The sequence below is a fragment of the Enhydra lutris genome, unplaced genomic scaffold (assembly GCF_002288905.1).
Source record: "Enhydra lutris kenyoni isolate GAN:26980312 unplaced genomic scaffold, ASM228890v2 scaffoldscaffold17, whole genome shotgun sequence".
NCBI classification, from domain to species: Eukaryota; Metazoa; Chordata; class Mammalia; order Carnivora; family Mustelidae; genus Enhydra; species Enhydra lutris.
The window spans coordinates 6,900,971-6,927,443 of NW_019154101.1; the positions used below are offsets into that span (position 1 = coordinate 6,900,971).

At 58.8% G+C, this 26,473-nt stretch overlaps 1 protein-coding gene across 3 annotated transcripts in view; it reads right to left on the minus strand.

Moving 5' to 3' along the window:
* Window positions 1–2,411: 2,411 nt before the first annotated feature.
* Window positions 2,412–26,473, minus strand: part of LOC111147544 (forkhead box P4) — a 50,320-nt gene continuing 26,258 nt past the window's right edge. Inside the window, exons 3-17 of one of the 3 annotated variants that reach the window (XM_022503634.1) lie at window positions 21,931–22,026; window positions 15,676–15,798; window positions 15,008–15,094; window positions 13,355–13,502; window positions 13,052–13,265; window positions 12,668–12,772; window positions 11,795–11,882; window positions 10,656–10,739; window positions 10,357–10,564; window positions 10,200–10,276; window positions 9,209–9,310; window positions 5,691–5,812; window positions 4,694–4,760; window positions 4,052–4,221; window positions 2,412–3,604 (exon numbers count right to left, since the gene is read on the minus strand). In XM_022503634.1, coding sequence (XP_022359342.1) covers window positions 3,457–3,604; window positions 4,052–4,221; window positions 4,694–4,760; window positions 5,691–5,812; window positions 9,209–9,310; window positions 10,200–10,276; window positions 10,357–10,564; window positions 10,656–10,739; window positions 11,795–11,882; window positions 12,668–12,772; window positions 13,052–13,265; window positions 13,355–13,502; window positions 15,008–15,094; window positions 15,676–15,798; window positions 21,931–22,026 — 1,839 coding nt within the window. In that variant the 3' untranslated portion in view covers window positions 2,412–3,456. The remainder of the gene's footprint in view (window positions 3,605–4,051; window positions 4,222–4,693; window positions 4,761–5,690; window positions 5,813–9,208; window positions 9,311–10,199; window positions 10,277–10,356; window positions 10,565–10,655; window positions 10,740–11,794; window positions 11,883–12,667; window positions 12,773–13,051; window positions 13,266–13,354; window positions 13,503–15,007; window positions 15,095–15,675; window positions 15,799–21,930; window positions 22,027–26,473) is intronic. The other 2 variants (XM_022503636.1, XM_022503635.1) reach the window with 2 other exon arrangements.

The window sequence follows — 26,473 nt, forward strand, 5'->3', positions numbered from 1 at the left end:
AGGAGACGAGACAGTAGGCAGAACTTCCTGACAGCAGAACATGAGGGCTTAGGAGGGTTCGTTCTTATTTAGAAGAAGGTCATGGGAGGGGGACCCCTGGAACCTGTGAGATCAGTAAGAAAATGAGTTATGGAGTTGTAAGCCCGGCACACTCAGAAGGTCGTGGCCCACAGCAGTCTCCTGTTGCTTATATTACAAGACCCCTCTCCTCCTCAGTCAAAGCCAGAGATAGATCCTCAGTCCATGTCCAAGTGCACTGACCAGACATTTGCTGTACCTCTGGGGAAGGAATTAAAAACAAAGACCCAAACCAAAACTCTAGTCGAAGCAGGAGAAACTGAACTTGGACTGTTGGAATGACTGTTGTGGGAGTGAGGCTGGGCGTCGTGTCTGGTGCAGGAAGGACGTCCATGGGGGTAGTCTGTAAACCAGAGACCACCTTCTCCCAAGGTAGACTAAGGGAGCCGGGAGCTCAGCAGCAGACGCCTCTGGATTTGGGGCTTTGGAGGGGGCTGATGGGTCTCCCAAGGGGAAGTGGCGGCATGAAATCGTAAGTAATTGTTTTATTACGTTTCAGGGGAAGCTGCTGTCGACGCAGATGACAGAGCAGCTAGTTCTCCGGGAAGGGCCAGCCTGTGGGTGGAGGCTTGGAGGGTACTCAGACTCCAGGCCAAGCTCCCCTGGCCTGAGTTGGCCAGGCCCTCTGAGATGCCCTGAGGAGGAATGGGGAATTCACCCCAGGCTCGTGCAAGTGTCTGGAGGATTAGGGCCAAGGCGAGGAGGTGGTGTGGGCAGGGGTGAAGCAGAGAAATGGGAGAGACGCAGAAGATAACAGATCAGATGGAAAGCTGTAGGAAAGGACAAGACGGTTCTGAGACAGAAGTCAGCGAAGACTCCCATTTCCAGATCCCCCTTTCCCACCCCACTTCCCCGGGTCCCCCCTCCCCAAGTTTGGCTTTTGGAAAGTTCCGGCAGTTTGGTGGTTTGGGGGAAGGGTGACTGATTCCAAATGGGTTGCTTTCTCCATACCCGCCCTTCTATTTCCCTGCTTCCCCTCAAGGACACACATTCTTTCTTGGGGCCCCTGCCCCAGCATAGAGGTCTGGGGGCCATGCCCTTGAGGAGGAAGTGTTTGGAAGGTGCTGAAGAAGGAACTGGTAGATGAAACGGGTGGGTGATGGGCTCTGGATGCTGAGGTGGACGGGTCTCTCCTGCTGCAGGGAGAGGCAAGGCTGATGGACCTGTCACAACACACCTTCGGTTTAACAGCTTAGGCTGGCTTCCTTCCTTCCTTTCCTCCCCTAATTGTCCAGGGTGCCCCTACCTGTGCATTAGAGTAACCCCTTTTCTGACCCTGAGCCCCCCAGGACACCAGCCCCACACCAGGTGGCTCACACGCACTCCCTTACAACCCCAGCCCCACACGCATGTGCGCACACACGCCCCTAGCCAGGTAGCCCCTGCGAAGACGGGGTGATGGGCCCAGAAGGGCACCTGAGCCTGCAGGGGGACAGACTTCCCATCTTAAGAGCTGGTGGCCCTGTGGCAGGAACCCTCTCTAGCCCTGAAGGAAATACACCCTCTGAATACACCCTTGGAGGAAGAGGCAGGACGCACAAGAAGGAATTGTGACCTTGGGAAAAAGCAGAGTGACCCAGAGACCTGCTTTGAGAGAAAACACCAGAGAACGTGGGTGACAGTGGAAGTGGGGGGGCAGGAGGAGCAGAGAGGGCCACCCCCCACACCTGGCCCATTCATGCACTCCCAGAAAGCACCCCCTGGGGGGCTCCCACCGTCCGCCAGGGCCTGCTGCCCTCAGACCCCAGAACAATCTTTCCACTTTCATGTCCTTCCCCCCTCACCTTGGTGACACACGCAGGGCCCGGTGAATAGAGGACGTTTAATATTTCTGTGCTGGTCAAACAGAACACAGGTGGGGAGTACATGGGGAGGGGGCGGAGGGCCCCCTGCCTCTCAGGAGGGGTGGCTTGTGAAGGGGTGTATGTGGGGGGTTCTTGGGAAATAGTTCAAGGAGTCTTCTCAGCAAAGGGGCCTGGCCTGGGGTATCATGAGCATCCAACACACCCAGTCCTTGGCCCAAGTTGGGGTCCCCCATAGGGGGTCTGTGGAGTCTTACGTTTTTGTTTTTTTCCCAGCTCCTCTGCTGGAATCCACACTCCCAGCGTGATGGGGGACTTGGTCCTTGCGAGGGGTCTGGAGAGCCCCCAGAAAGAAGCCCAGGGTGGGCACTAGGGCTTGAGGTCCACTGCCTGAGGACAGGGGAACCCCTTGGGGTGCTGAGGGCAGTGCACCTCCTTCCTTCCGCCCTCTTGCCTTCCTCCGGGCTGGCCAAGAGTAGAGTGGGGGTGAACAGGGCCCCCAGGCGGGGCGGGGGGGGGGGGTGTCAGGGAGGGGGGCGGAGGGAGGGTGAGGGAGGACTACAATGGGGGACCTGTAGGCTGGGGGTGACCCATGGGGTCACAGCAGCCACCTGCCCCTCAAGCCTGGTTTCAGCCCGGCCTCTCCTGGGACAGAGGCAGGATGCTTCTGGTGGCTCTGGCAGCCCCTCTGAGCCCAACTCCAGCCTCAAGGGCCACACAGCTCCTTTCAGCAGCTCCCCCTCCATTAGTACACCCAGCACAGACCCTGTCAGTAGGCCAGTGCTGGGCCTCTTCCTCTGTTGTGGGGGATGGCAGAAGCTGAGGAGCACCCCGTGAAGGGGGCAGAAGCCCAGCTCAGCTTGGTTTCTGTCTCAGGTCGAGGGCAGGGTCTCCGGCCGGGCAGCCTTGCTTCCACCGACCCCCACAGCGCACACAACTTCTCCTGCCCCAGCTGTGGCCTTGGAGTGGGCATAGCAGAGGCGGCCGGTTTCTTCTGGGGATGGTCTGAAACTTCAGCAACCCCCCCCCCACCCCGCCCGCAATGCCCTAGGCCAGGGCAGGGCGGGAGTTGGGGGGCAGCGGGGAGACTTCACAGTACGGAAAAGAAGGTGGAAGGGAGCACAAATTGGGAAAGTGGGGGGCCTCCGGCCAGAAAACACTGCCAGAGCCAGGTGCGAGGGGCCCTGGGTTTGAGAGGGGTGGCTTAGCCCCGCCTGCGGGTCTCCACGGCGCTGAGGGGCCCTGTAGGGGAAAGCTGGTGGGGGAGGAGGGCCCTGCTGCTGCTGGTGGTTGGGGGGAGGCGGTATTTGGATGGAGGGGAGGGTGAGGAAGGGTCTGGGCCCTCCGAGTCCTCTACCGGTCCCAGACCAAGGGTTCTGTGTCCCCCTCGGGGGCGGGACCGTCCCTGCCCCCGAGCGTCTGTCAGTCAGGTCACATGGGGAGTTGCTGGCCCAGCCCTCCCATCTGAGTCCTGGAAGTGCCTTGAGGTTTGGGCGGGGCTGAGGAGTGGGGGAAGGTGGGGCCTGGGTTCCGGAGGGAGGGGTCTCACCCCTGCCCAGCCTGCCCCTAGAGGCCCTTAGGACAGTTCCTCTCCTGGCAGTTCCTCCTCCAGGTCCCTGTCTTCTGGCGGCCCCGCGGTGCTGGGGTTGGGGGGACCCAGGGGAGGGCCCGGCCGCCTGTCTTCCTCTGCCTCGGCTGGCTCCTCTTTCACCTGCACCTGGTGGCTGTGAAGGGATTGTGTGGCCACCTCAGGGGCCTTCCCCTGCCCCTCAAACATCCAGAATTTGGGGGTGCAGTGGGGGTATTCCCAGGTCGCCTCCCCACGACCGCATCATCCCTGAGCCCCTGGGGCCTGATGTCTTCGGTCTGATCTCCACAGGAGCTCTCCTCTGAGGAAGGGGGAGGTTGGGAAGGACAGAGGTGGTCTCCGTAGGCAGGAGGGGAGATGAAACAGTAGAGAGGAGGAAGGAGAAGAGGAAGAAAGCTGCGGGAAGGAGGGGAATAAAAAGGGGGAAGAGGGAGGAGAATAAGAAGGGAGAGAGAGCGAGGTCACTTGTCCTGGGAAGACAGGTGTGTGTACGTGGGGGGTGTGTGTGTGTGATAAGATGGGGATCCCACCTGCAGGGGCATCTGGGGGGCACTGGGGTGTGGGCTCCATGCTGCATGCTCACCTGTACTGGGGTGGGGAGAGGCGAGGGGGGCTGCTGCTGCCGTTGCTGGGCAGTGGCTCCACGGGGGCACCCACGTCTTCGTGGCTGAGGGGCAGGAGGCTGCTGGCAGAGCCTGGGTTCAGCATGCCAGGGCTATTGAGGAGGGGGAAGCTGCTCTCGGCCAGGGCAGCCTGGAGGGCACAGGGTTGGTCCAGTGAGCCAGCTCCACTTGGCCCAGTGGGTCCCTGCCCCACCCCCAGCCAGCCTCCTGGAGTCTTTGTGCCCTGCCCTCTGGAGGCCAGATCATGACCCTGACCTGCTGCCTCCCAGCCTCCCTGGGAGCCTGGGCCTAACCGATCCCTTAGAGGGAGGGCAAAGAACCCCTCCCCCGCCAAGACTGGCAAACCAGGGAACAGGGCCCCACTGGTTATGCCAACCTCCCTCCTTGCTCTCTGCTGTGCCCGAACCCAGCCTTGACAGCGGAGGTGGGGGCTGAGCCCCGAGTGGGGCCGGGGCAGAGGGGTGGGATTCAGGTCACCCAGAGTGGTCTTCACCCTTCTGCCCCTCCTTGGACAGATGGGTTCTTGGAAGGGGAGAGTGGGGGAGGGTCAGCGTGTGGGGGGGGGCCGGACAGCCAGGGATCAAGGCCCAGGGAACACTCACCTGATAGCTGGCGTTAAGTGCTCCGTAACTGAGGCCCGAGATCATGTTCTTGACCAGGGTGGGGCTCCTGGAAGACAGAGAAGGCACTGTTTGGTTCCTTCACTCACTTATTCCCCCTTCGCAGTACAGCCGTGTGAGGCCCTGCTCATGCCAGGGACCATTCCATTCCTGAACCTAGGAGGCCAGAGTAGGGTCAGCACCACCTCTAAGTCCTATTCAAGCCTCAGGCTGATGGGGCGCAGCGTGGAGGGACAGCCCCCTTCACAGCTCCCAGGTCGAGGCTCCCTGGGGCTCTGGGGCAGGTGCAGTGTCTTGGAGCTGGCAAGGGGGAACACGGATCCTTTCCCATGCTGGTCTTCACATCATGCCACCCCAGCGGGGTTTCTCTGCTGTTTCTGGGGTCCAACAGGTCGAAGCTAGAGCCCGGATAGGCCCACATCTGTAATACCCACGTTATTTTGCCATCCTGAATTTAGGGACATCTAATAGCCATGTGCGCTGCTGGTCCCCGTGTGCTCCACACCAAAGACTTTTATGCCCGGGAATGTGTCCAGGAGTTGGGTCGGGTAAAGCAGTGGTTCAAGGCTGTCCCTCTACCATAATGATGAATCCCCTTTCCCCATTTACAGAGCATCTAAGAGAGGTCAAGGAACTGGCCCAAGGTCACACAGCCAGTGAGAAGCAGAGGTGCACGGGAAGCCAGAGTTTCTAGCTGGCATCTGTCCATGTCCCAACTCTGGCCACGGGTACTTTGGGTCTCTTTCTCTGATCCCAGGCCCCCAGGCTTCTTTCCTCAGTCAGAAATAGGGACAGATCACCTGCCCCTTCATGTCACTTCTGGATTCTGGACTCCCCTGCGCTCCTCCATCCCTCTTCTCCCCACTCCACCTCCAAAGGAGGAAGGACTGGGTACACAGGCGAGTCCTGGAGAGAATGGGGGAGGTGTCCCGGTCCATGCTGCAGGTGGGTGCCTCTGCTCAGGGCTGGGCCTACGTACCCTGTCATCTTTGGCGGCCTCCGCTTCTGATACTCGCGCTCGTCCACAGTCCACACAGCGCCCTTGACGTTCTCCACGCGCACGAAGCACTTGTGCAGGCTGAGGTTGTGTCGCACAGCGTTCTGGGGGTGCGATGATGGCACATGCTCAGAGGCAACCTGCTCGGGCCCCTTCCCTGCGCCGGCAAGCACAGGGGGATGTCCCCGCCCCACCGCAGCCCCACCACTTCCCACCTCCCCAGGCCCAGGGCCACACAGGCTGCCGAGGGGGAGAAGTCCCCCTGCCTCTCTCCTGCCCTTGACCCAGGGACTGCCAAGGTCTTCACTGCAGACAGCCCATTCTATGATTGGCTCCCCTTCTCCCTGCTGTGTTTCGGAAAACTCTGTCTACCAACTGAACACTACCCGGGTAGAAATCATGTTTTCCCAGCAGCACTGATCAGGCACACGCAGCTGTCACTCGGGACCCCTGGTCGCCGTGGCCTGTCAGTGAGCCTGGGGCCTGTTAGCTTAGGTGCATGTAGCATTCCCACGAGGCTTTACAAGTTTTGGAAATAAATCAGGAACCCTCGCTGCAACCTTCTTCAGCCTCTAGGAATGTGGGAGCCATGGCTTTGAGGATAGTTTAAGAGCAGGAGGCATACAGGCCTCACATACATACTTGTTGAAATAAACTGGGAGAAAGAAGAGCATGGATTTGGTAGCTGCGAGGCAGAGAGAGGAGAGAAAAGAGGAAAAGTCACGTTGTCGCTCCTACCTCCTCCTGGCGGGGTGACTTCAGGAATTGAGGCCATCTGAATTGTAGGACACTTGGGTGGGGGGGGGTCGCTTGACCCAAAGCTCCCCCCCCCGGGGGGGGGCCTAGATGAGGGCCCGAGCCCACTCACTCCATGTCCCTCAGTTCTGTCCCTGTACTCTCCTCAGCTTCACCACCGCTCCCCACCCATCCCTGTCCCTGTTACCTGTCCTCCCTCAGCCTCCCCCACTGCCTTGTCCCCATCCTTGTCTCCTCTTTACATTTCTAAACGGGGAAGAAAGCCGGCAGGGCGGGCAGCCCATGCCCCTGGAGATCCCCTCTCCCTCTCTCCCTTCCAACTCTTGCCACTTGCAACTGGCCCGATTTCATTACCAATTTTAATTTGCCTCTAATTAAATCCTGTGTATTTTTCCGACTCGCTTGCTAATCCACGAGGGAGGCGGGCGGCTGGAGTGGAATCTCTTGGAGCGATAATTACAAAGGGCCTAATCACGCCGGGGCTCCTGCCTCGGAATAAATTTGCCCGCATTACGGGGCTCCGATCCTCCGCTTTGCAAATGAGAATGACCCCAATTTCCGAGGATGGCCTCACCGGGGCTTTTTTCCCTCATTTCGAAGCCTGATTCGTGATGAGAGACTAATTCGTTACGCTGAAACATTAACGGCAATTTAAGGGGTCTGGCGGGGGCTGCGTAAACAAAAGGACGGGCCCACAACATGGGCCCTGGGAGGGGATGGACACAGGGGGAGGGCTGGGGGGGACCATCAGCTTGGCAGATGGCAGCTCTGTCCCCGGATGAACGGCAGCTGGCCTGGCCCATGCTGGCTCCCGACCCTTCTGCCCTGAAGTGGACAGCATCTCGGGGTGGGGGCCAGAGAGAGTGAAAGAGGGAGAATGGAAGAGGAGGAGTTGAGGAGAAGAGGGACTTCAAGGGGCAGATATATGGGTGGCTGGTAGAAGTCGAACAGTTAGGTGTAGACAGGGTACATTTCCCCAGGAACATGAATGAAGCTTGGCTGCAAAAGTCCTGAAGGTCAAAGTGGACCTCAAGCTAAGAGAGATTCTGCTGTGCCACAGGGAGGGGAGGACACAGGCAGTGCCTGAAGTGGAAGAAACAGCAGCTGAGCACTGTTCACTAGACAGGTCGCCTGCTTGTTCAGCTGGTGTTGCGCTGGGACCTATATGAGGCGACGGGATGAGGAGGTGAAGACCCCGGGGGTGCGAGACCACTGGGATGATCCTGGCTGGGCGACCATGGAAGGGGGCATGGAAGGCCTAAAGGAGCTCGGCTAAATGGGAGGGGTTTCAAGACAGTCCTCGAGGGGTTTAAGGAAGTCACCCAAACCAGCTTCTCCTGATCCCGGAGAAAGGAGAGAACAGGAAAGGAGGGTAGGGGGGTGAAGGACACTGTGCCCCTGAGCTGTCTAATGGAAATGAGGTTCTCTACTCTCACCCCTACAGGTAAAGGATTAACCTGCATTATGAACATAAACATTAGATAACAATCATTAACGACCCTTTATGTCTGTATAGGACTCTATCTTCTAAAACCTGATATCCAAACTGTCCCAGAGGCTGGAGACTGGACCTGGTGGTCCCAACAAGGCCCTGCCAGCTCAGGGAGAGGGCAGGACTGTGGTTGGCAGGAAATGACATCACTCAGAGCCAATCAGAGCTGCCGTCCCAACCTCCAAGCCTCTTTCCCCAGCTTTGAGAATTGGGTGCGCAGGGATATGGAAGGTCACGGAGCAGTCTCTCCTGCTGCGGTTAGCACGTTTTGGGGTTAGAGGAGACTGGGCCCTATGCAGACCCCACCCAGTTGGGCAGTGGTGGGGAGGGGGCCTCGGTGACACTTGTTGAAAGCTGGTCGCTGGTGGCGAGGTAGCCTGTTTGGCTGCAGCTTCTGAGCTAGCCAGCAGGGGGACTCAAGAGCCAGGGATCTAATTAAGCTTGTGAGCTAAGGATTCCTTCCAGCCTCTAACCTTCCCCGCAGGGCGCCAACGCTCCCTTCTCCTTCCCTCCACCCCCTCCCAATTTAGATATCACTTTCCACTCTGCTGCACAGACACTAATATTCTCACCCATCAGACAGACAGACAGACAAACACACACCCCTCCCATCTTGGCTATGGGAAAATGAATGGCTGAGTGCCCCAGTCCACATCTCGGTGTCCCATTTTTTAGGGTCCCTTCCTTCCCTGCCTCCAGTCCCCTGAGAAAACTCTATGGCCGAAGGTGCTGAAATGACTAATTGGATGGAGACAATTAACTTCCTGCTGCCATGGCAGAGCTGGGGAGAGTACAGGGGTGCCTGTGGTTATGTCTCGGCACGCAGTCCACAGGTCTCGTTCGGCTGTCCCTGTGTCTGTGCCTGCACATGGCCCACCCCACCCCTGGCTCCAGAACAGGCAACTTTAGCCAAGGTACCCAGACCCTTAGGGTCTCTGGAGAGTGTCACCCCAAGCCTCCCTAACAGGCTGGGGCACTACTAACTCCTGGAGGCCCTACTTTGTGGGGCCTATGGGGGGGCACTCCAGGGAAGAGGAGGATTTCTTGCCAGAAAGCAGGCAGCACAAGGCTGGAAAGAAGGGGCTATTAAGGGGCAGTTAGAGAACATTCCATAGCCCACGCTGAGGTGGGGGTGCAGGGACCTATGGTGTGGCCCAGGCCCAGCTGGGGCCATTTCTGCAGAACTAAACCTCTGAGGGGATGAAATGTGATGTGGCCTTGGTGTCAAGGGGATGAGGGGAGCATGCCTCACCTTCCAGGTGGCAGTGTTTCTCCGGAAATAGGCGAACATTCTGGTGAACCAGTTATAGATCTCATTCAGGGTCAGTTGCCTGTCGGGGGTTTCCAGAATGGCCTGTGGGCCAAAGAGAAGCAGAGGGACCCTCAGTCTGAGCCTTCAAGGGTCACAGGCCTGTGCTCTCTCCCTCCTGCCTGGCCCAACTCCCACCCTGAGAACAGAGGACGCCCGCTACAGAGGCTTGTGGACAGGACTGGTGGGTGTCGTCCATCCCCTGAGTGGGGCAGGCTGCTTCCGGGCTAGGAAACATGAGCTGTGAGGGCTATGCATTTGTGCAAGGAGCACATGAATTCCTTCTGGAGGGCAACTGGTGTCAAGTGCCCCCACTCTGCAATGAAAATGAAGTAGTATTCTTGGGAGAGAGAGAGCCACCGGGTGGGGGCTGTTTACAATTTATCCTGATTTTGGCAAAGGGCTCCCTAAGCATGAGGTGGGGGGTGTGTGCATGTATGAGGGTACCTGTGAGGATGCGTGTGCCTGCTGGGGGGGGGTCACAGCAAGAGGACATCTGTGCAAATGTCTATTCATAAGAATATTACGTGAGCATCAAGGACGTGAGTGAACAGAGGGGTGTGTGTGTGTGTGTATGTGACAGAGAGAGAGGGGGCTGGTGGGGAAGGAGGGAGGGAGAGGCAGGCAGGCAGGTGCAACCAACTGAGTGACCCTGAGTCCACCAGAAAACAGTCTCCTAGAAGCGTGTGCACATGGGAATGAGAGAATGAACAGCACAGGGGGTGGAAGCAGCAAAAACCCAAAGAGACGCCCACACGAGCGGCACAGACTCAGATGGAGCCTGGGTGAGAGGCCGTACAGCCAGCAAGAAGCCCGAGAGAGAGAGGACAGGTGCAGGAGGGGCTATCTCCTCTGGCCCCAGGACTCTCATGGAGGCTGAGACTCCGAGATGGGGGTTCAGCCTGGGTGCCCCCCCATCTACTTCCATGCTCACCTGACGGATGAGGGAGGCGTAGGTGAAGGGGGGCCTGACATCGGCGTTCTTGTAGAACTCATGATTCTGGGCCAGCTCTGGGGAAGAGAGGCAGAGGGTGGGGTAGCCAGATGGGGGATCCAGCTCGGGGGGAAATGACCCTCCTGGCAGTCCTTACCTGAGGAGATGGGGGAGCAGAACTTGTCACTGCTCCTCCGGCGGGTGGGGCCCCCGCTGTGCAGGGAGGCAGAGCTGAGGCCTGGGGGCCGTAGAGGGGTTACGGGGGCAGCAGCCGAGGTCGGGGGGTGCACGAGACCATCTGGGAACGAGTCTGCTGCGGAGACGGTCACCTTGGAGAATGAGGAGGAGCTGGGGACTGGGTTCAGCTGTGAGCAATGGGGAGGGTGCTGAGCCCAGTGCCCAGGGTGGGGGTGCCAGGGGTCCTCGGAGGGTCGCAGGGAGGGGAGAGTCACTTACGGGCTGGTTGAAGGGCTTGGGCTCAGAGGGCCGCATGTGCAGGTGGGCCATCATGGCCTGCAGCCTCTCGCTCTCCTTGGCGAGCTGTGGAGAGGGGGGAGGTGAGCCAGGGCTGAGCCCCCAAGGGGTCCAGTCCTCTTCCTCCTCCACATCCCACCTCTTCCCAACCAGACACCCGAGAAAACCCCTCTCCCACCACTCCTCTCCTTCACATGTCAGCCTCTGGCTCCCACTGTCCCCTGCTCCTAGAAGGCCTTGGCTCTGCTCTGTCCCCTGCTACCTCGAGGCCAGGGCCTGGGGCTGCCGGCCCGATGAAGGCCTCGCCACTTCTCCTCCAGACCATGAGTCCCAGGCTCAAGCTACAGGTCAGGGGCCCCCTCGCTAACAACACATGCTTTTTCTCCTCCTCCAAGGCAGAGGCTGTGGTTGAACAACACCCAAGTTCAGTGGCACTTGTGTGTGAGAGGGGCCTCGCCACCATGAATGGAAACACAGGAATGGATGAATGATTCATTCACCCCCATTCATAAATTCAATAGGTCTTTCACAACTACCCTCTCAGGGCAGGGCGCTCTGCTAGGTGCCAGAGGGAAATGGGTAAATGTCCCTCACTCTGCCTGCTGGACTGTCCTGAGTACTACAGGGTGTAGACTCGGGGGCCAGACCGCCACGCTTCTGACCCCGACTCGGCCACCCGCTGGGGTGAGTGACCAGAGCAACAAGTCACTTCACCTCTCTGGGCCTCAGTTTTCCATATCTCTAAAGTGGGGATGAGAATAGCAGCCGTATACGGCTGTTTAGAGGATTCCCGGAGTTCTACAGGTAATGTGTTTAAGTCAGCACCAAGTAAGGGCTCCACATGTTAGCTGTCAGCACTTTTATGGTTTTTACACGGACGCTGCTCTTCTGGGACTCCCAGCAGATACACCGCAAACCACCCCCCCTCGGCTTGCTCCTGAGACTCTAACTACAATCACCTCATGGCCTTGGCACTTAGGAGCAAGAAAGCTTAAGATGACCCCTGTCCGCAAGGCCCTCTAAAGCCCTCCTGGGATGTCAGTGCTGAGGGTGGGGCCGGGCCTGGCGTCCCCCGCACCGACCCCCGCCCAGCCCGCCACTGAGCATCCTCAGAGCTGCACCTGGATCTCCAGCTGCTGGACCACCTGCATCTGCACCCGGCACTGGGCTGTGCTCCGGTCATCCAGGGCATGCTCTGTGTTGAGGTGTCTTTGGGGCAGGAGGGGGCAGAGAAGACACAGTTGGCCCTGCTTTGCCTGTGGCCACCACCCTCCCATCCCGTGCTCCCAGCCCGCCCACGGCCTGGAAAGCAGACAGACCAAGAGATACAAAGGGAAAGAGGTGGGAATAAAAAAAAAACAAAACAAAAACGGGGCAACAGGGCAACCAAGGAAGCCGCCTTCTCGTCAGCCTCCTTTGATGTCTTTGCTAAAATCCCAGCTACAGAGAGATCTAATTGCAAATGAACTAATTAAGTAAACCTCTGACGAAGCGTGAAAACAATTTGTTTGACCCTGATGCTGCAAGGGTCTGGGAGACAGCGGAGTTAATCAGTCAGTGACAGAGCCTGGCACGGCAGTGGCAGCTGGTTGCCTCCCACCCTGCCTGTCCACCAGCCTTCCGGCCTGTCACTAGGCTGTCAGTCTCTTGGGCTGAGTCTGGGGGAAGCAGGGAAGGGCTACGGGGGGAGGGGGGGTCGCCCTCGCCCTCTCCTGCTCCTCACACCCCCGCACTGAGGGGCTCTGAGAGCCTGGGTATGGGGTTTACTGAGGCTGCGGGCCCCTGCAAATATAGATGGAGGGCTGGGGATCAGGGAGCTGGTGGGGGCAGGGAAGGAGCTAGGCTAGGCGCCCTGGAGGGGAGGACAGCAGGACAGCTGGTGGCTAAGGTCCAAAGAAGGGCAAGCTAGGTGGCCGGCTGGGGGGCGGGATGAAGGGCCCTGTGGAAAGTCTGCTGTTGGGGGGGGGGGGATGGAGGGTTGCGGTGACACCTACTTGATAAACTGGCCCAGGTCTTCACACAGGGTCTCACAGCCTGGCCACTTACACTCTCCGTGTCCATAGAGGGGGTGGGAGCCTGGCGTCTCCTCGTGGGAGGAGCTAGGAGAGCAAGAGAGAGGCAGCAGTCAGGGACCCTGGAGACCCCAACGGCCCTGGGTCCAGCTCGGCCAGGCCCCCCTGCTGGTGAAATTTCTGTCCCTCACATGGGTTTCCCAGAGGCTGAGAACAATGCTGTGTGCCCTGGGAGAAGGGTAAACTTCCGGGTCCACGAGCTCCGCCTCCCCCCTCCCTGTCCCTCACCCAGGGGTGCCATCTCTCAGGGAGCAGGGCTGCCGCCAGGCAGGTGTGCAGCGCCCTCTTCCGGCCTGGGCCCCGCACCTGTCTCTCCGAGGTGTGAGCACAGTGGGCTGTCCGTTGGGCAGGGTGTGGTGGGAGAGGGAGGGTGAGACTTTGGGGGGGGCGGCAAACGAGGTAGCGGTGGTGGCTGAGCCGGTGAGGTCCAGCCCCTCCTGCTTGACGCTGTCCTCGGCGGGCTGCCCGGGGGCACCCTCGCCCTTCCACAGCTGGGGCAGGTCCGTCGGGCACACGGCTGCTGCGGGAGAGAGAGGTGGGAAGGCTGGCAGGGCCCCAGGCGCCCATGGAATGGGGTGGGTGGGGAGGTCTGGGCTGGGGGGCACTCACCTTGCGGGAGGGTCTGGAGGGGCCCTGAGGCTTGACCGGGCTGCAGGCTGACCAGCCCCTGTCTCTGCAGGTTGAGCAGATGCTGCTGCTGCAACTGTTGCATTTGCAGGAGCTGCTGCTGGAAGGCCAGCTGCTTGTTCCCCAGGGCCTGGTGGGGGGCCCGAGAGGGCGGGCCGAGAGGGGTACCATCAGCCTCGGGCACGCCCTCCGGCCCCCACCCCGCGGCCACCCCCTCCCAGGGCCTCTCAGCCCCTGGAGCTGTCGTAGTGGCGTCCGCCGCTGCAGCCTCTCTGCTCCCGGCCCAGCTTCCATAGGGCTGCATGCCTCCTCGCAGTAAACACACGCACGCACGCACCACGCACGCAGGCGCGCAAACACACACAGCAGACCCAGACGCTCAGCACGACGCCCTCCCTGCTCCCGCCCCCCTCTTTCCGCCTCGGCTCCCCGCGCCGCAGCTGTGCTCGCCTGGAAAAGGGGGGGGGGCTCTCATCACAATGATCGATGAGCTTGTCAGGCTCCAGGGGCCACTCCCGCCTGACGGGCACCCTTCCCACATGCGCGGGTGCCCCCCTCCTGTGCCGAGGAGGGGGCCTACCCCCTCCAGCTCCTCTCTCCTGCTTCTTAGATACAGGGAATCAAAGAGTCTGACGGGACTTTAAAAGATCCGCATCAGCTGGTCATCGGGACACAGGCCTGGGGAAGAGTCGCATCTCTACTGCTCAGGCGCACACTTGCTCGCTTGCTCACTGTAGGTCTGGAGCTCCATCTCTCCCTCTCTGTCTCCTGCCCCCGCTCCCCCTCCCCCAGCCTCCCAGCCAGTCAGTTCTTCACACAGGCACCGACAAGTCAGCCCATCAGCAGGTCTTTGCTGAGCCCCAGGAGCCAAGCTTGTGCTGGGTGCCTGGGAGGCAGGGACGTCTCTGCCTGGCCCCCTGCCCTGGGGGGGCAGTGGGGGGCTAGCTATTCAGTAAAGCCAGCCTAGAGAAAATGCAGGGAAGGCAACAAGGATGAGACCTTGAGGGGGAGGCTGAGGGCACTGGGAAATGACTGGGAGTCAGCAGGGCAGCCTTCTGGGAAGAAGCCACCCAGGACTTGGCTGTGGTTAGGCCAGCAGGAGGGAGGCACATGTCTGGGACATGGAGGGGGAGCTCAGGTGCCTGGTATGGAAGCTCAGGGGGCACAGTGGCTCAGGCGAGGCCGGGGAATTCTCTGGAGGGGAAGGGCCTGATATTACAAGAAGTGGCAGAGGTTGGGGCAGGGTTGGGGGGAGCAGCGCAAGGGGTTTACTGAGGGACCAGAACCCGGGGGTGGGGGAGGGTGTGTGGCGGGCTGAGGTGCTAAGTCACTAAGAGACAAGTGGGTAGGAAAGGACCTGACAACAAGGCAGCTGGTCATGAGCAAGGGACACCGGAGGCCCGTCCTCACTAATCCGACAACATGAGGCAAGGACGGAGTGGGGACGTGGGCAGCTGGAGAACTGTGCACCCCCAGTTCCCATTCCCCCCTGCCCCATAATTCCCTCCCAGCGCTTCCTGATCTGTCTCCTATGCCCACAAGGCAGTTCTCTCCTGGCCACTGTGGGGCTCCCAGCCTCTGGCCAGGAGGGGCCCGGGGCAGCGGTCCTTTGAGGGGGCACGTCAGGCCCCTTACCTCTTTGGGTTGCTGCTTCCCAGCCTGCTGTTGGGTGAGAAGCTGTAAGTGAAGCTGTTCTTGCTGCTTCTTGTAGTACTCCTGCAGCTGGGTGGGAGGTGGAGGGGGGCAGGGGTGCGAGTGGGTTACCACGGGCCGGGGACTGCGGACCCCAGAACAGCCCTGGCCCTGTTGTGACGGGGCTCCTGGAGGCAGAAGTAGGGAGTCTCACTGGGGTGGTGAAAGAGACACCCCGTGGGGAGATGCCCGCTCTCCTCAGTCTGCTCTGAGGGTCCCCAGCAGGGCCTGGGTGGGGAGGGAGCGGAGCAGGGATGGGGGCCGGGGGGGCTTCACCCCACAGCTGTGAGCACCCCTGCCTCTTTGTGGGTCTCCTGAATCCATCACAGCGAGATGCCGGGATGTTCCAGTACTCTGCCCTTCCCTGGGGTTCTGGATACAGAGGTGGGCGGGTGAGACGGGGAGCATGGGGGTGCCTGACCCCTGACCTCTCCCCAGCTGCCCTGGAGGAATGCAGATCCATCCAGCCTGAGCGGTCTCTCTGGTTTCTTCCCCGGCTTTGGCCAGCAGTGATGTTGGCAGTAAACAGGGTGCGAGATGGGAGGCTGTAGAGCCTCCACCACCCCACCCTCCTCTCTCCCACCTCCCAGCTGCCCTGGGGCCAGACTCACCTGCTGTAGCATGAGTGCCTGTTGCTGCTGGAGCAAGGCCTGCAGCTGTGGGGGCGACAGGATCTGCTGCATCTGTTGGGGGGTAAGCATCTGCGGCGACATCATGGCCACCGACACAGGCACCTGTGGGATTGGGCCCCATTAGCCTGCTCCTCTCACTCCCACCCACAGTGTGGCCATGAGGACTGGAGGGAGACCGCTGGGTTCAAATTCTGGCTCTGCCACCTACGGGCTGTGTGTCTTTGGACAAGTGATTTACCTCCCTGTTCTCCATTCCCTTGTCTCTGAAGGGCAAGTAAAAACAGTGCCCACTTCTTAAGGCTCTCATGAAGATTAGTGAGCTGAAATTTCAAACAGAACCCGGCATACAGCAGGTGCCCGGGAAGCGGGGTGCTGTTATCGCAGGAGGCACTATGTCCAGTGACACCAGTCGTAGAAACCATATCCATGCTTGGCAGGCTTTCTCCCTTAGGGATGGGGATGGGCAACACCTAGCCATTCCCAGTTCTAGCTCGGTATATGTTCAGAGAGCGTGATGTCCTCGGTGGGCCTGGCCGGAGAGCAGTCTGCGGTCCCCATGGCATGAGGACCTGGATTCTGGTTCCGATCGCACACACATCACATACCCTGGCATGGCCATCGGCAGGGCACACACATAGCCAGAGCTGACCCAGGGAGGGCCTGCCACAGCGTACTGTACGTAGGTGTTGTCAAGTCAAAGTGGGCTGGAAAGAATACCAAGCAGGAAGCCAGGACGTGGGCTGCTACTTCTAGCTCTGGGAGGAATTTGCTGTGTGCCCTCCAGGCAAGTCACTTGCAGCCACTTCTGGGGTGTTAGTTTCCTCAAACGCTAAACCGGGAACTGAACCAGTGGAGATGACGCCTTCCAGCAGGAACAGGCAGGATTCTCAGAGTAGAGGAGCTCTCCATGCCCTGCCCTGGCTTAGGCCTCTGGAGGAGGCTCAGAGAACCTAGCCACCAGCTAACAGGTTCCTGGAAAAGCACTAACATCATTGTTTTCTCCGCTCCACCTTCCTGAAATCCCCAGGCTTTGGGGTAGTCATCGCCAGGGAGGCCCAAGTGGCAAGGCTGTCTTGTCCCACTGTTCTGGTAGGACGGGTGCCCTGATAGGGCTCAGAGCCCAGTTGGTCTCATCTCCCCTCCTGCTGCCAAGCTCTCGAAGCACCCCGTCCCTACCCCCAACCATTTCCCACACACAGCAGGCACTCACTGAGCGTTTACTCCCCTGAACTGAAAAACCTACCCCAGCAGTTCAGAGGCCCCTTTGGCAGCCCAAGGGTGGGGAGGGAGGGGTCCTGGCGGCCCAGGTAGGGAGTATCCTGCTGGACTTGTCTGGGCAGGATGTGACAGGTTATATCCTCAAGGGACTGGTGACCCCTGTCACCTCCCCCAACCCCAGCCTCACGGGTAGGGCAGGGGAGGAGGAGCTGGGGGAGGGGGAGAAGGACTCAGCCTCAAACCACCAATTAGGGAATCCCCAGGAAGAGGAGTGGCACAGGAGGTGTAGTGGGTCCAGGAACTTGGGGGAAGTCCCAGGGCTCCCAATTCTTCTTACACCTCACCCCAATAACTTGTGGCTGAGCCCCAGCCCTGGGCTCTTCTTTATCTCAGCCATCTCTGTGCCTACAGCCCTGGCAGGGACACACCCTGGCTCTTTAGCGGGGAATGCTGTGTGTGAAGGAAGGCCCCCGGGGCCTCTATAGAGGAGCCTTAAGTGGCAGGGTTGGGATTCAAGCCCGGGTCTGTGAACTCCATGGCTCCTGGTGTTTCCCTGTGTCCACACTGATTTCCCTACCTCGGAGCAGATACTGAGGAAGGTTAGGAAGTGTGGGTGGAAACTGAATTATCCAGGGAGTGGAGGGGTCGAGGAGGCTGGAGAGCCAAAGGCTAACTTCCCTTTTTACAACTGTACCTGGAGGAGACCCTAGAAAGCCAGGCCATGGGGGTCTTCTGGTCCTCACTCTTGGAGGGGCCTGAGTGAGGGGGCAGACAGTGGCACAGACCCACACCCTTTGCGGAGGCAGCCTGTATCCCTTGCTGGGTGCCCTTGAGGCTGGGAGGCCGCTCAGCCGTCCTTTTCTTTTCTCCTCCTTCAGGGGTGCCCACCATGGTGGCAGGGAGCTCAGAGTCCTGGATTTCTGAGTCAGGTGACCTAGGCTCTTGTTCCTGAGGCTAACTATTCTTTGAAATCACCTCACCTCACGTTTTCCACCCAGACTGCTAATTGCTAATTAGGTGCCTTTAGGCACTCTGCTAAATCTTCACAGCAAATGGGGAGGGGTGTAGGGTGTCTAATCATCATTACCATTTTACAGATGAGAAAACTGAGACCTAGAGAACTTAAATAACCTGACCTGTCCCCAAAGGGACAGTGGGAATAGGGGCAAGTGAAAGTTATTTGCAGCCCATTAAATTCTAAGCAAATGTAGAGAAAACTACTTTGTAAAACATTTGGGTTTTCCTCTTCTCCTCCTTTCACTCTCCTTTCTCCATGACTTCTCCAACCCCAGAAGGCACCACATGGCCAGGGCCTGACCTTCTCATCCTGGGAGGACTGAACTGGAGATGGACATGGCCCAGGCAGGGAGACAGCCCAGACACTACAGGGCTGTGAGTCACGGTGAGTGGCATACAAGAAAGGATGTGGCATTTCCTTCCTTGGGGCTTTCCTACTTGGATGCAGGGGAATGGAAGAGATGACCTTGGAAGGCCTCCCCAGCCCCCGCCGTCCCTGCCAATTGGCCGAACAGCTGGCCGCACAGCTGGCCGGAGAAGCGGCTGCGGAGACGCCTGGATTGCCTTGTGTGTACTAGTCTGCCGGGGCCCAGGGGGTCAAGAGAGGTCAGGGAGAGGGCTGCCGAGTGCTTGCTGAACTCCTGGGCTGGCTGACACCATCCCTCCACACCCCTCAGGGTTCTGAGGACAGAGCTGGAGCTCCCCTGGTGTCCCCGCTGACCCCTCGCTAGGCTGGGATGGGTCAGGATAGACACTGTCAGCTTGTCAGCTCAGCAAGGCCCATGAGTCACTGTCTGGAGAGTGGCCAGGGTGGCTAAATGCTTACTAAAGGCCTGGCAGTGTGAGCCGTGGGCTAAATGCCCACAGCTGCCTCCAGCCCCTCCCGCAGGGCCACGGCCCAGGCCCCTGGGTCCTCTCCACCCACAGTATGTACAGTGTGCTGGGCTGGCTGGCGGCTTACAGAGAGGATGCTTGTCCGTGGGGAGGCTGAGCACCCTAAGGATGCAATTTGGTGTAAGAATCAAGGACCCAAACTCAACCCCTCAAGTGTGGTCTAGGGTCACTGGCGCAAGTGGGGACACCAGGCCGAAGCTTGGTTTAGGTTAAACTCCCTTGCAGATGACCAGAAGGAAGTCCCCGGACTAGTTCTGGGCTGGGGCTGCAGCAAGGAAGAAGCGGTGGGGCACCAAGATGAATTTCCAGAAATTCTGGAAGGGTCAGCCCCAGGGGCAATGACAAGCTGCATGGAGGCTGGGCAGAGCTAAGGGGCCTGGCCCTAGCCGCCATCCCCTCTGCACCCCAAAACTCCCAGCTAACTTTGCTGCCTTCTGTAACTGACTTCTCCCTGCCTGGGGCCCAGGCCTGGGCACAAACTAGGCCATCTCCAGGCTGGAGCTGGAGACTAACATGGTTCTAGAAACTTCAGAAGCTGGCTCCGGGAGGGGGGAGGTGAGGTAGCCTATCCTGCCTCGCCCTGGGGAGCAGAGCCTTGTCATGTGGGGGCCACCGGAAACGGGTGGCCATCTATCTTTTTTCATTGACCACTTCACTCACAGAGAAGTTATTTGAAGGCCCTGGGCCCCACTCAGGGACAGAAGCTTCACCTCCTTAGAAACTGTGAACTTAAGGATGGGAATGAGAGGCAAGGAAGGTGTCCAGGTTGGAAGAGGGTCCACAGCTGGATCTCCAGGCTCCTGGGGAAGTTCAGACATGGCCCATGAACCCCATCTCCCTGAACCCAGAGACTCATCTGGCTGGGACTCTGCACCTGGGGACTGCTGGCGTTCACTGCTGTGCTGAGCACACATGACATCACAGCGCAGACATTCAAGTCTAAATTCTGGGGCCAGTTGTTTGGGGTCATATCCCGGCTCTGTCCCTTATTAGCTGTGTGACTCTGGACAAGTGACTCAACCTATCTGGGCCAAGGTCTCCTTATCTGCTCATAACAGCATCTCTAGACCCCACAGGATTGTGAGGACAAAGGGAGACAAATGACACATGGAAAGCACTTAGTGTCTGCCCCATGGTCAGCAGTCTGTAAATGCTGTTAGTTTCATTAGTCCTGAGCAAGTATTTGACGAATGGATGAATCAGTCAATGATTTGGAGGAGGAGGCAAGGAGAGAGGAGGGCTGAGAAAAGGATCATTTGCTCTGTCTCTCTGACCAAACCTCCACCTCTTACTCTAAGCCATTCCAGGGCTGCTCTTGTGTTGGGGAAGGGGCTCTCCTGAGGCAGATTCCATTAGCCTCCCTTCCCCTCTCAGTTATTTCAGATCTCCTATCCCTCATAGCCAGCCGTAAAGTCCTTTTTTAAAAAAAATTTATTTATTTATTTGACAGAGAGACACAGCGAGAGAGGAAATACAAACAGGGGAGTAGGAGAAGGAAAAGCAGGCTCCCTGCTGAGCAGGGAGCCCGATGCGGGGGCTCGATCCCAGGACCTTGAGATCATGCATGACCTGAGCCAAAGGCAGATGCTCAACAACTGAGCCACCCAGGTGCCCCTGTAATAAAGTCCTTCTTGATGCCTGACCTCAGTCCCTCCAACTACCATCAAGCTCCTTCCCTCCTGCCTTGGGTCAGCAGGCCCTCTCTGGCTAGGGGAACATTCCTGTTACCCCATCCCACCCCTCCCTGTTCTTAGAAGAGGGTGTGAGGCCCGGCCCAGGGTGAGGACGACTCAGAGCAGTAGCCATTTCAGACCCGGGGAAATATGTGTGTGTGTTGGGGGTGGGGGGCGTTGGGAGACCCCTAATTCAAAGGGGCCCAGTCCTGACACGATATGGGTATGAGAACCTTCTATATCATTCTGGTGTGAGAACTTTCTCTTCTTCCCATTATTTACCTTCCAGATCTGTTCTCACCTCCCCACCCAGACCACCACCTATCCTGGCCCAACTCCTCCCTCTTGAGGGCTGTCTCATTAGGTTCAAGACTTCTAAAAGAGGACCACTGCTCAGGCCCCACACCCGTCGGCCACCTTGAACTTGTTCAAACCATTTTCCAAACATAAGCTTGTATGACATAAGACTCAGATACTCCTCAGAGCCCTGGAATCCCCATCCTGGGACAAAGCCTTGTCCTGGGTCCATCTCCTCCCTGCTGTCCTCACTTCCCTCCTTCCTTCCCCACCCCACCCCCACAAACTCCAGAGCTCCTAGCTCAGGGTCGTGCTTACCCTTCCTCCCCTAGATAAACTTCCTTTCAAAGCCTGGCTTAATCCTCTCCCCAATTCCGAGCCTCCCCTGCTGCTGTGGGGAAAGGGGGGAGGTGGAGGATCGAGGAAGCAAGGCTGCAGGGCCCAGGGGGAGGGGAACTGGCTGCCCGAATCGTGACCCACCCGACTCAGACCGCAATTCTCCCAAGTTCTTTGTGACACAAAAGGTAAACAGAAGGCCGGCTTCCCCCCAACCCCCCACGTCCCACAGACCTCCCCTCCCCCAGTCAGCCAGATGGGCCGGCAAGCTGGGGGAAGGGAAAGGGGGAAAAAAGGGCAGATTGTGCAAAGGAAAACAAAAGAGACAGAGAGACACCGAGAGACAGGAAACTGGGGGAGAGAGAGCGAGCTGGTGGGTGAGAGATGGGGAGGAGGCACGTGGTGACCTCAGCAGCTAAGAGAGCCAGGGAGAGAGGGGCAGGCCAAGTGACCCATGGGGATGGAGAAACAGAAACCTGAGAAGGGACGGGGACCCAGAGGGTAGAGCCAGGGAAAGGACGCAAGCAGGAGGTAGCCGGAGAAGGCAAGAGCTGACTGCAGACACAAACTCCGAGCCACACACACAAAGACGCGGAGCAGAGCAAGGCCTGGGCCATGGGGTGGAGACAAGAGAAAGTGAAGTTTCTTCACCTCACCCCTGCACTGACTGCATTTGCTTCTGGAAAGTTGCCTACTTTGTGGCACTGGGGACTGGCCAGAGCCATCCTCCAGCTGGTCCTGCCCATCCCTCGGGGGCCAATTTACCCTCTCCACCCGCCTCCCCTGCCCTCCTCCTCACCTGCACGGAAGAGGCCGACTGCTTGCTGTCATTGTTGCCAGGGGAACTCAGGCCCGAGGCCTGCTGCAGCAGGAACTGCCTGGCCACCTGGAGAGCCTGCAAGAGAGGGGACAGTGGGCTGTCAGGACAGGGCCTACCTGCTCCAACAAAGGCCTGGAGGGCCTGGAGGGGGCAGTGCGAGATCGGAAGGCTCAGGGAGAATCGGGGCAGTAAGGGGGAGGAAGCCAGGCTAAGGTGGAAGGTTCTGGGGGTGATGAGAGGGTCACAGGGGCACTTGGACTTGCCCTTAAGCCTATAGGTAGGAGTCCCTGAGAGGAGCTGCCAGGGTATGGGGATCAGAGCTTATACGGGCCTCACTCTGGGACCTGAGAGGTTTTGTTGGGCCTCAATGGGGACAGCAAACAGAAGGGACAGTGGCCACAAAAGGATCCCAGTGGAAAGCACAACAGAGGGACTCCAGGTACTAATACTAGGTAGTACTTGCTGAGCCTCTACTCCATGTCAGGCCCTTTACATGCAAGATCTCACTGAATCCTTCCTGTGAGGCTATGAGGTAGGGATTATCAGTTCCATTCTACAGCTAAAGAAACAAAGTCTCCAGGAGGTGAATAATCTGCCCAGGATCCCAGAAGCCTCAGCCAGGTGGCCAGTCTGGACTGGAAGGAAGTAGCACTCACTTGGGGTCACTGCACCCAGCTGAGGGGGATCAGGGCGGAGTCTCAGGTTCTGAGCATGGTGTGACCTTCTGAGTCCAGGGATCTGGGTGCAGGGCCTGGTGGTATGGAGGAATTTGGTCAAGTCCTCAAGGGTGTGTCTGAACTTCCATCGAGTAGCTCTGACCTCAGTGTGGTGGTCCGGGCTCAGGCCCCTGTGGCTTGGACTGGACTGGGAGTTGGCAGGGTCATAGCAGTGGGAAATGCATGGACTTTGCAGAGGGAGCAGCTCTGGCCCATCCCTGAGCCTGGAAGGTGAGCAGTGAGAGGTCTGGTGGGAGGGTGGGGGGCTCAGGGAGGGAGGCCCAGGAAGTTCTCTGTAAGGATGGTCAAGCCCTCCATTGCCCCACTCTGGATCAGTGCAGGGTTCAGAGGCAGGGAACATGGGGACCTGTCCTGAATCCACATTCCAGGAGCACAACACCTGTCTTCCCTCATGCTCCCCAGACAGTTGTGTCCAGGCCTCTGACCGGGACTCTGGCATCAGACAGACCTGGGTTTGAATCCCAGCTGTGGCACTGCCCAGCAGTATGACTGGTGTGGGCACGTTACACTGTCTTTGTGCTTCAGTCTTTTGCAAACCCGGGATACCATCCATCTCTGAAACTCCAGGGGGACAAAAGGACCCAAGCTGGGCACCAAGGCGGTCTCGTGAAGGGTCCGTTCCCTTCCCTTCTCAGGAATGTGGGTTGTCCCCCTCAGCTCAGTGAGCCAGCAGCCAGCATGGCCTCCTGCCCAGCATGCCTGCATAACGACACTTGCTCACTGCGGCCCCTCACCTCTGTCCACGCACACATACTTGTGTTTGTCCTCATGTGGACTTCTGCTCTCTGACCTCGTCATGTGCACCAACAAGGCAAAACCTTATGTGACACGCTCATACACACTCACTGCCCGGCAAACGCTCCCGAGTACTCACTGCATGTTCACACATGCCCTTCGAAGCCCCTTCCTTACGGCCACTGAACAGCTGAGCCGCCCCCAGCCTTGAACCTAGCTTCTCTTAGCACGGTCTCTAAACACTCACTGGTGTATCTAGTGGCCCCCAGCATACCTGGAGCTCACATGAGTGCGCCCCTCACCAGCCCCCCCCACCGATCCCAGGCCTTCCCCAGCCCCTCTCTTCCCCTGGACAAGTGGCCTGGGGTTTCTTCGGCACGATTCACTTCAGAAAGTAGAACTCTGACCTCTTGGAGTCAAAAGGCTCTGAGAAGCTATGGAAAGGGGATGGGGGGTGCGGTGCAGGAAGGAAGGGAGGTGGCCACGTGGTCATTGGGAAGGAGCCCGGCCTCTTGGTGCCTGAGTGATCCCCTCCAGGTCTAATGAGTCAGACACATGCTCTCTGTCAAAAAGGTGGAGGTGGGGTAGAGAGGTAGGGGGCCAGAGGTCAGGGGGCGAGTTGGAGGAAGAGAAAGCCTTGGAGAAGCCGGCTGGCCTAGGTGACCCAGAGGGGAAACACAGGGGAGGGGTTTCCAGAGGAAGTTGGGGCGGTGGGCCGGGGAGCTGGGTTCACTCCCCACAGACTCTCTTACTTTGTGGTCCCCTGGAGCACGAAATTACAAGATTTACAGGAAACAACGACAGGCCTTATGGTCTTCATCTGCGATGGACCCTTCACTCACCCTCCTGCCCTCCTCCCACTCCGGGCCTTTCCTCCCCTGCAGGCCAAGAGACAGTTGCCCAGCCAAGGCTGGACCCTCCTGGGATTGCCTCCACTCACATCCTCCTTCACGTTACTGGGCCACTGCTGTACTCGAGGGGCTGTGCTGGGTGCCAAGACACAGACACACAGAACCTGGCCTGCCCTAGGACTTACAGCTATGGAGCTGCAAGGACAGTCGCCCATCAGAGCCGGGGTGGAGGTGAGCACCGGGCCCTAGAGCCCAGAGAAGGTGGCGGCACTCGCTGCCCCTGACCGGAGTTCTGAGGGGCGAGGTCCTCAGCTGGAACGGGAGGCTGAAGTGTGTTCCTGGCACAGTGACCCCCACTGTGCAGAGGAATGAAATCGCCCAGCAAGTCCAGGCACCCTGAAACCATTCCCGGGCAGCAGGAGAGGCTGGAGGAGTCCCAGGGCCCTGTGGGCACTTCATTCATTCATTCATTCATTCACTTACTCACATGCATGACTACCCACCATGCACAGGCCCTATGCTTAGAGGCGACAGAGAGGTGATGGTGCATAACCCAAGGTCATTTCGTGTCATTTGCTTAGTGCTCAGCCCTGACCCAATTTAGAATGGTTTGGGTACCACTGAAAAATCACGCCATGGGTGCCCAGGGCAAGGGCAATGGGCAGACCCTGGACCTGAGGTCCAAGATCCCTTCTCCAGATGGCCTGGACAGGACCCTGTCCACTCGACGTACTCCAGTGCTGCTCCATGCCCCACGCCACACCACTGTCCATGGCTGGGGACAGCACTCTGGGAGTGAGAGGGTCCCTCTGGTCCAGGATGCCCTCCTCCAGGGCGGTCACCCAAGGGAGCAGGTAGGCTGAAGACTTCCTGAAGCCCCACCGAAGTCCCATCCAGCACTCCCAACACGCCAGACCTCATCTACGCTGGCTGCTGGTCCTGGGGCCTGACTGTATAGCCAGGCTGCCCGCTGCTGAGAGACGTGGGGGATGACGGCCCCTACCCCAGCACAGCCAGCTCCACTTTCTCTGATGATGCCGACCAGGTCACAGCCCCCTTGAAAACACAGATGTTGGCAAATGCACCCGTGAACCACCTCCCCGGCCAGCAGCAGACGGTGGACACATCTGTGCAATTCACTTTGGTCCAGGCTGGACAGGGGCGGCAGGCCAAGGGACAGAGTTCAAGAGCTGGCGTTTGTAGAGGACTACATCTGATTGAAGCCTCATCACCTTGAGCGAGGCAGGACTTGTGTCACGGTCTCCATCCTCCAGACAAGGAAGGAAACTGAGACCCAAGTTTCCATGGGCAGGAAATGGAGTCCGCACACCTCTGGCTGCCCAGTGCCCCTGACCCCTGCAGGGCCTTCAGGAGCTTGTGCACGGTCCCTCAAAGCCTAGGAGTCTGCTCTCCCCCGAGCCTGGGTGCTTCCAACTATCTAGGGGTGAAGGGGAGGTAAGGCTGGTGCAGGCAGGTAGACAAGAACCAACATAGGAACCTTCGGAAAGCTGGCCCCATGTCCCTTCCCTGAGGGCCAGAGATACCCAAATACAGCCTGGGGTGGGAAAAGGCGTTTAGAATCCCACACCAAGGAGAAGCCATCATTGCAAACCCTGGGGCGGGGTGTGTGCTCAGGGCAGAATGGAAAACTGGGAGTCATCCGGCCTCTTCAATCCCCTCTCTCCACCCCTTGGACTCAAAGCCTCATCCCCAGCTCTGTGGTTTAGGGGATAAGGTCCAGTTTTCCTTCAAAAGAAGCAGTACTAGGCCATTCAGTTTATAGACCCTGGTCAGGGATCTGGATCCAAATCCTGGCTCCACCATACACTGTGTGACCTAGGTAAGTCACTTTACCTCTCTGACCCTCAGTTTCTTCCTCTGCGAAATAGGCATAACCCTGCCCTTAGTCCCCAGGGCTGCTGTGAAGAGTACACGAGGCCCATGGAGTACTTAGCATAGTGCCAGGCACCCAGTGGGTCCAGAAGGGACACCAACTTTTGTCTTTACTGTTCACCAGCCACCTTTTGTCATTTGTTAGTGCCACCTGGGAGGACCCACTCACCAAAACCTCCCTCAGCCTCCACGCCCCACCTCTCCCCCTCCAGCTCCAGAAATGTCTTGCTAATGAAGGCGAACTCTCCCCCTCACCAACCCCCCACCTCCCCGCCACCCCCGCGTCAGAAGTCATTAGCAGGATCT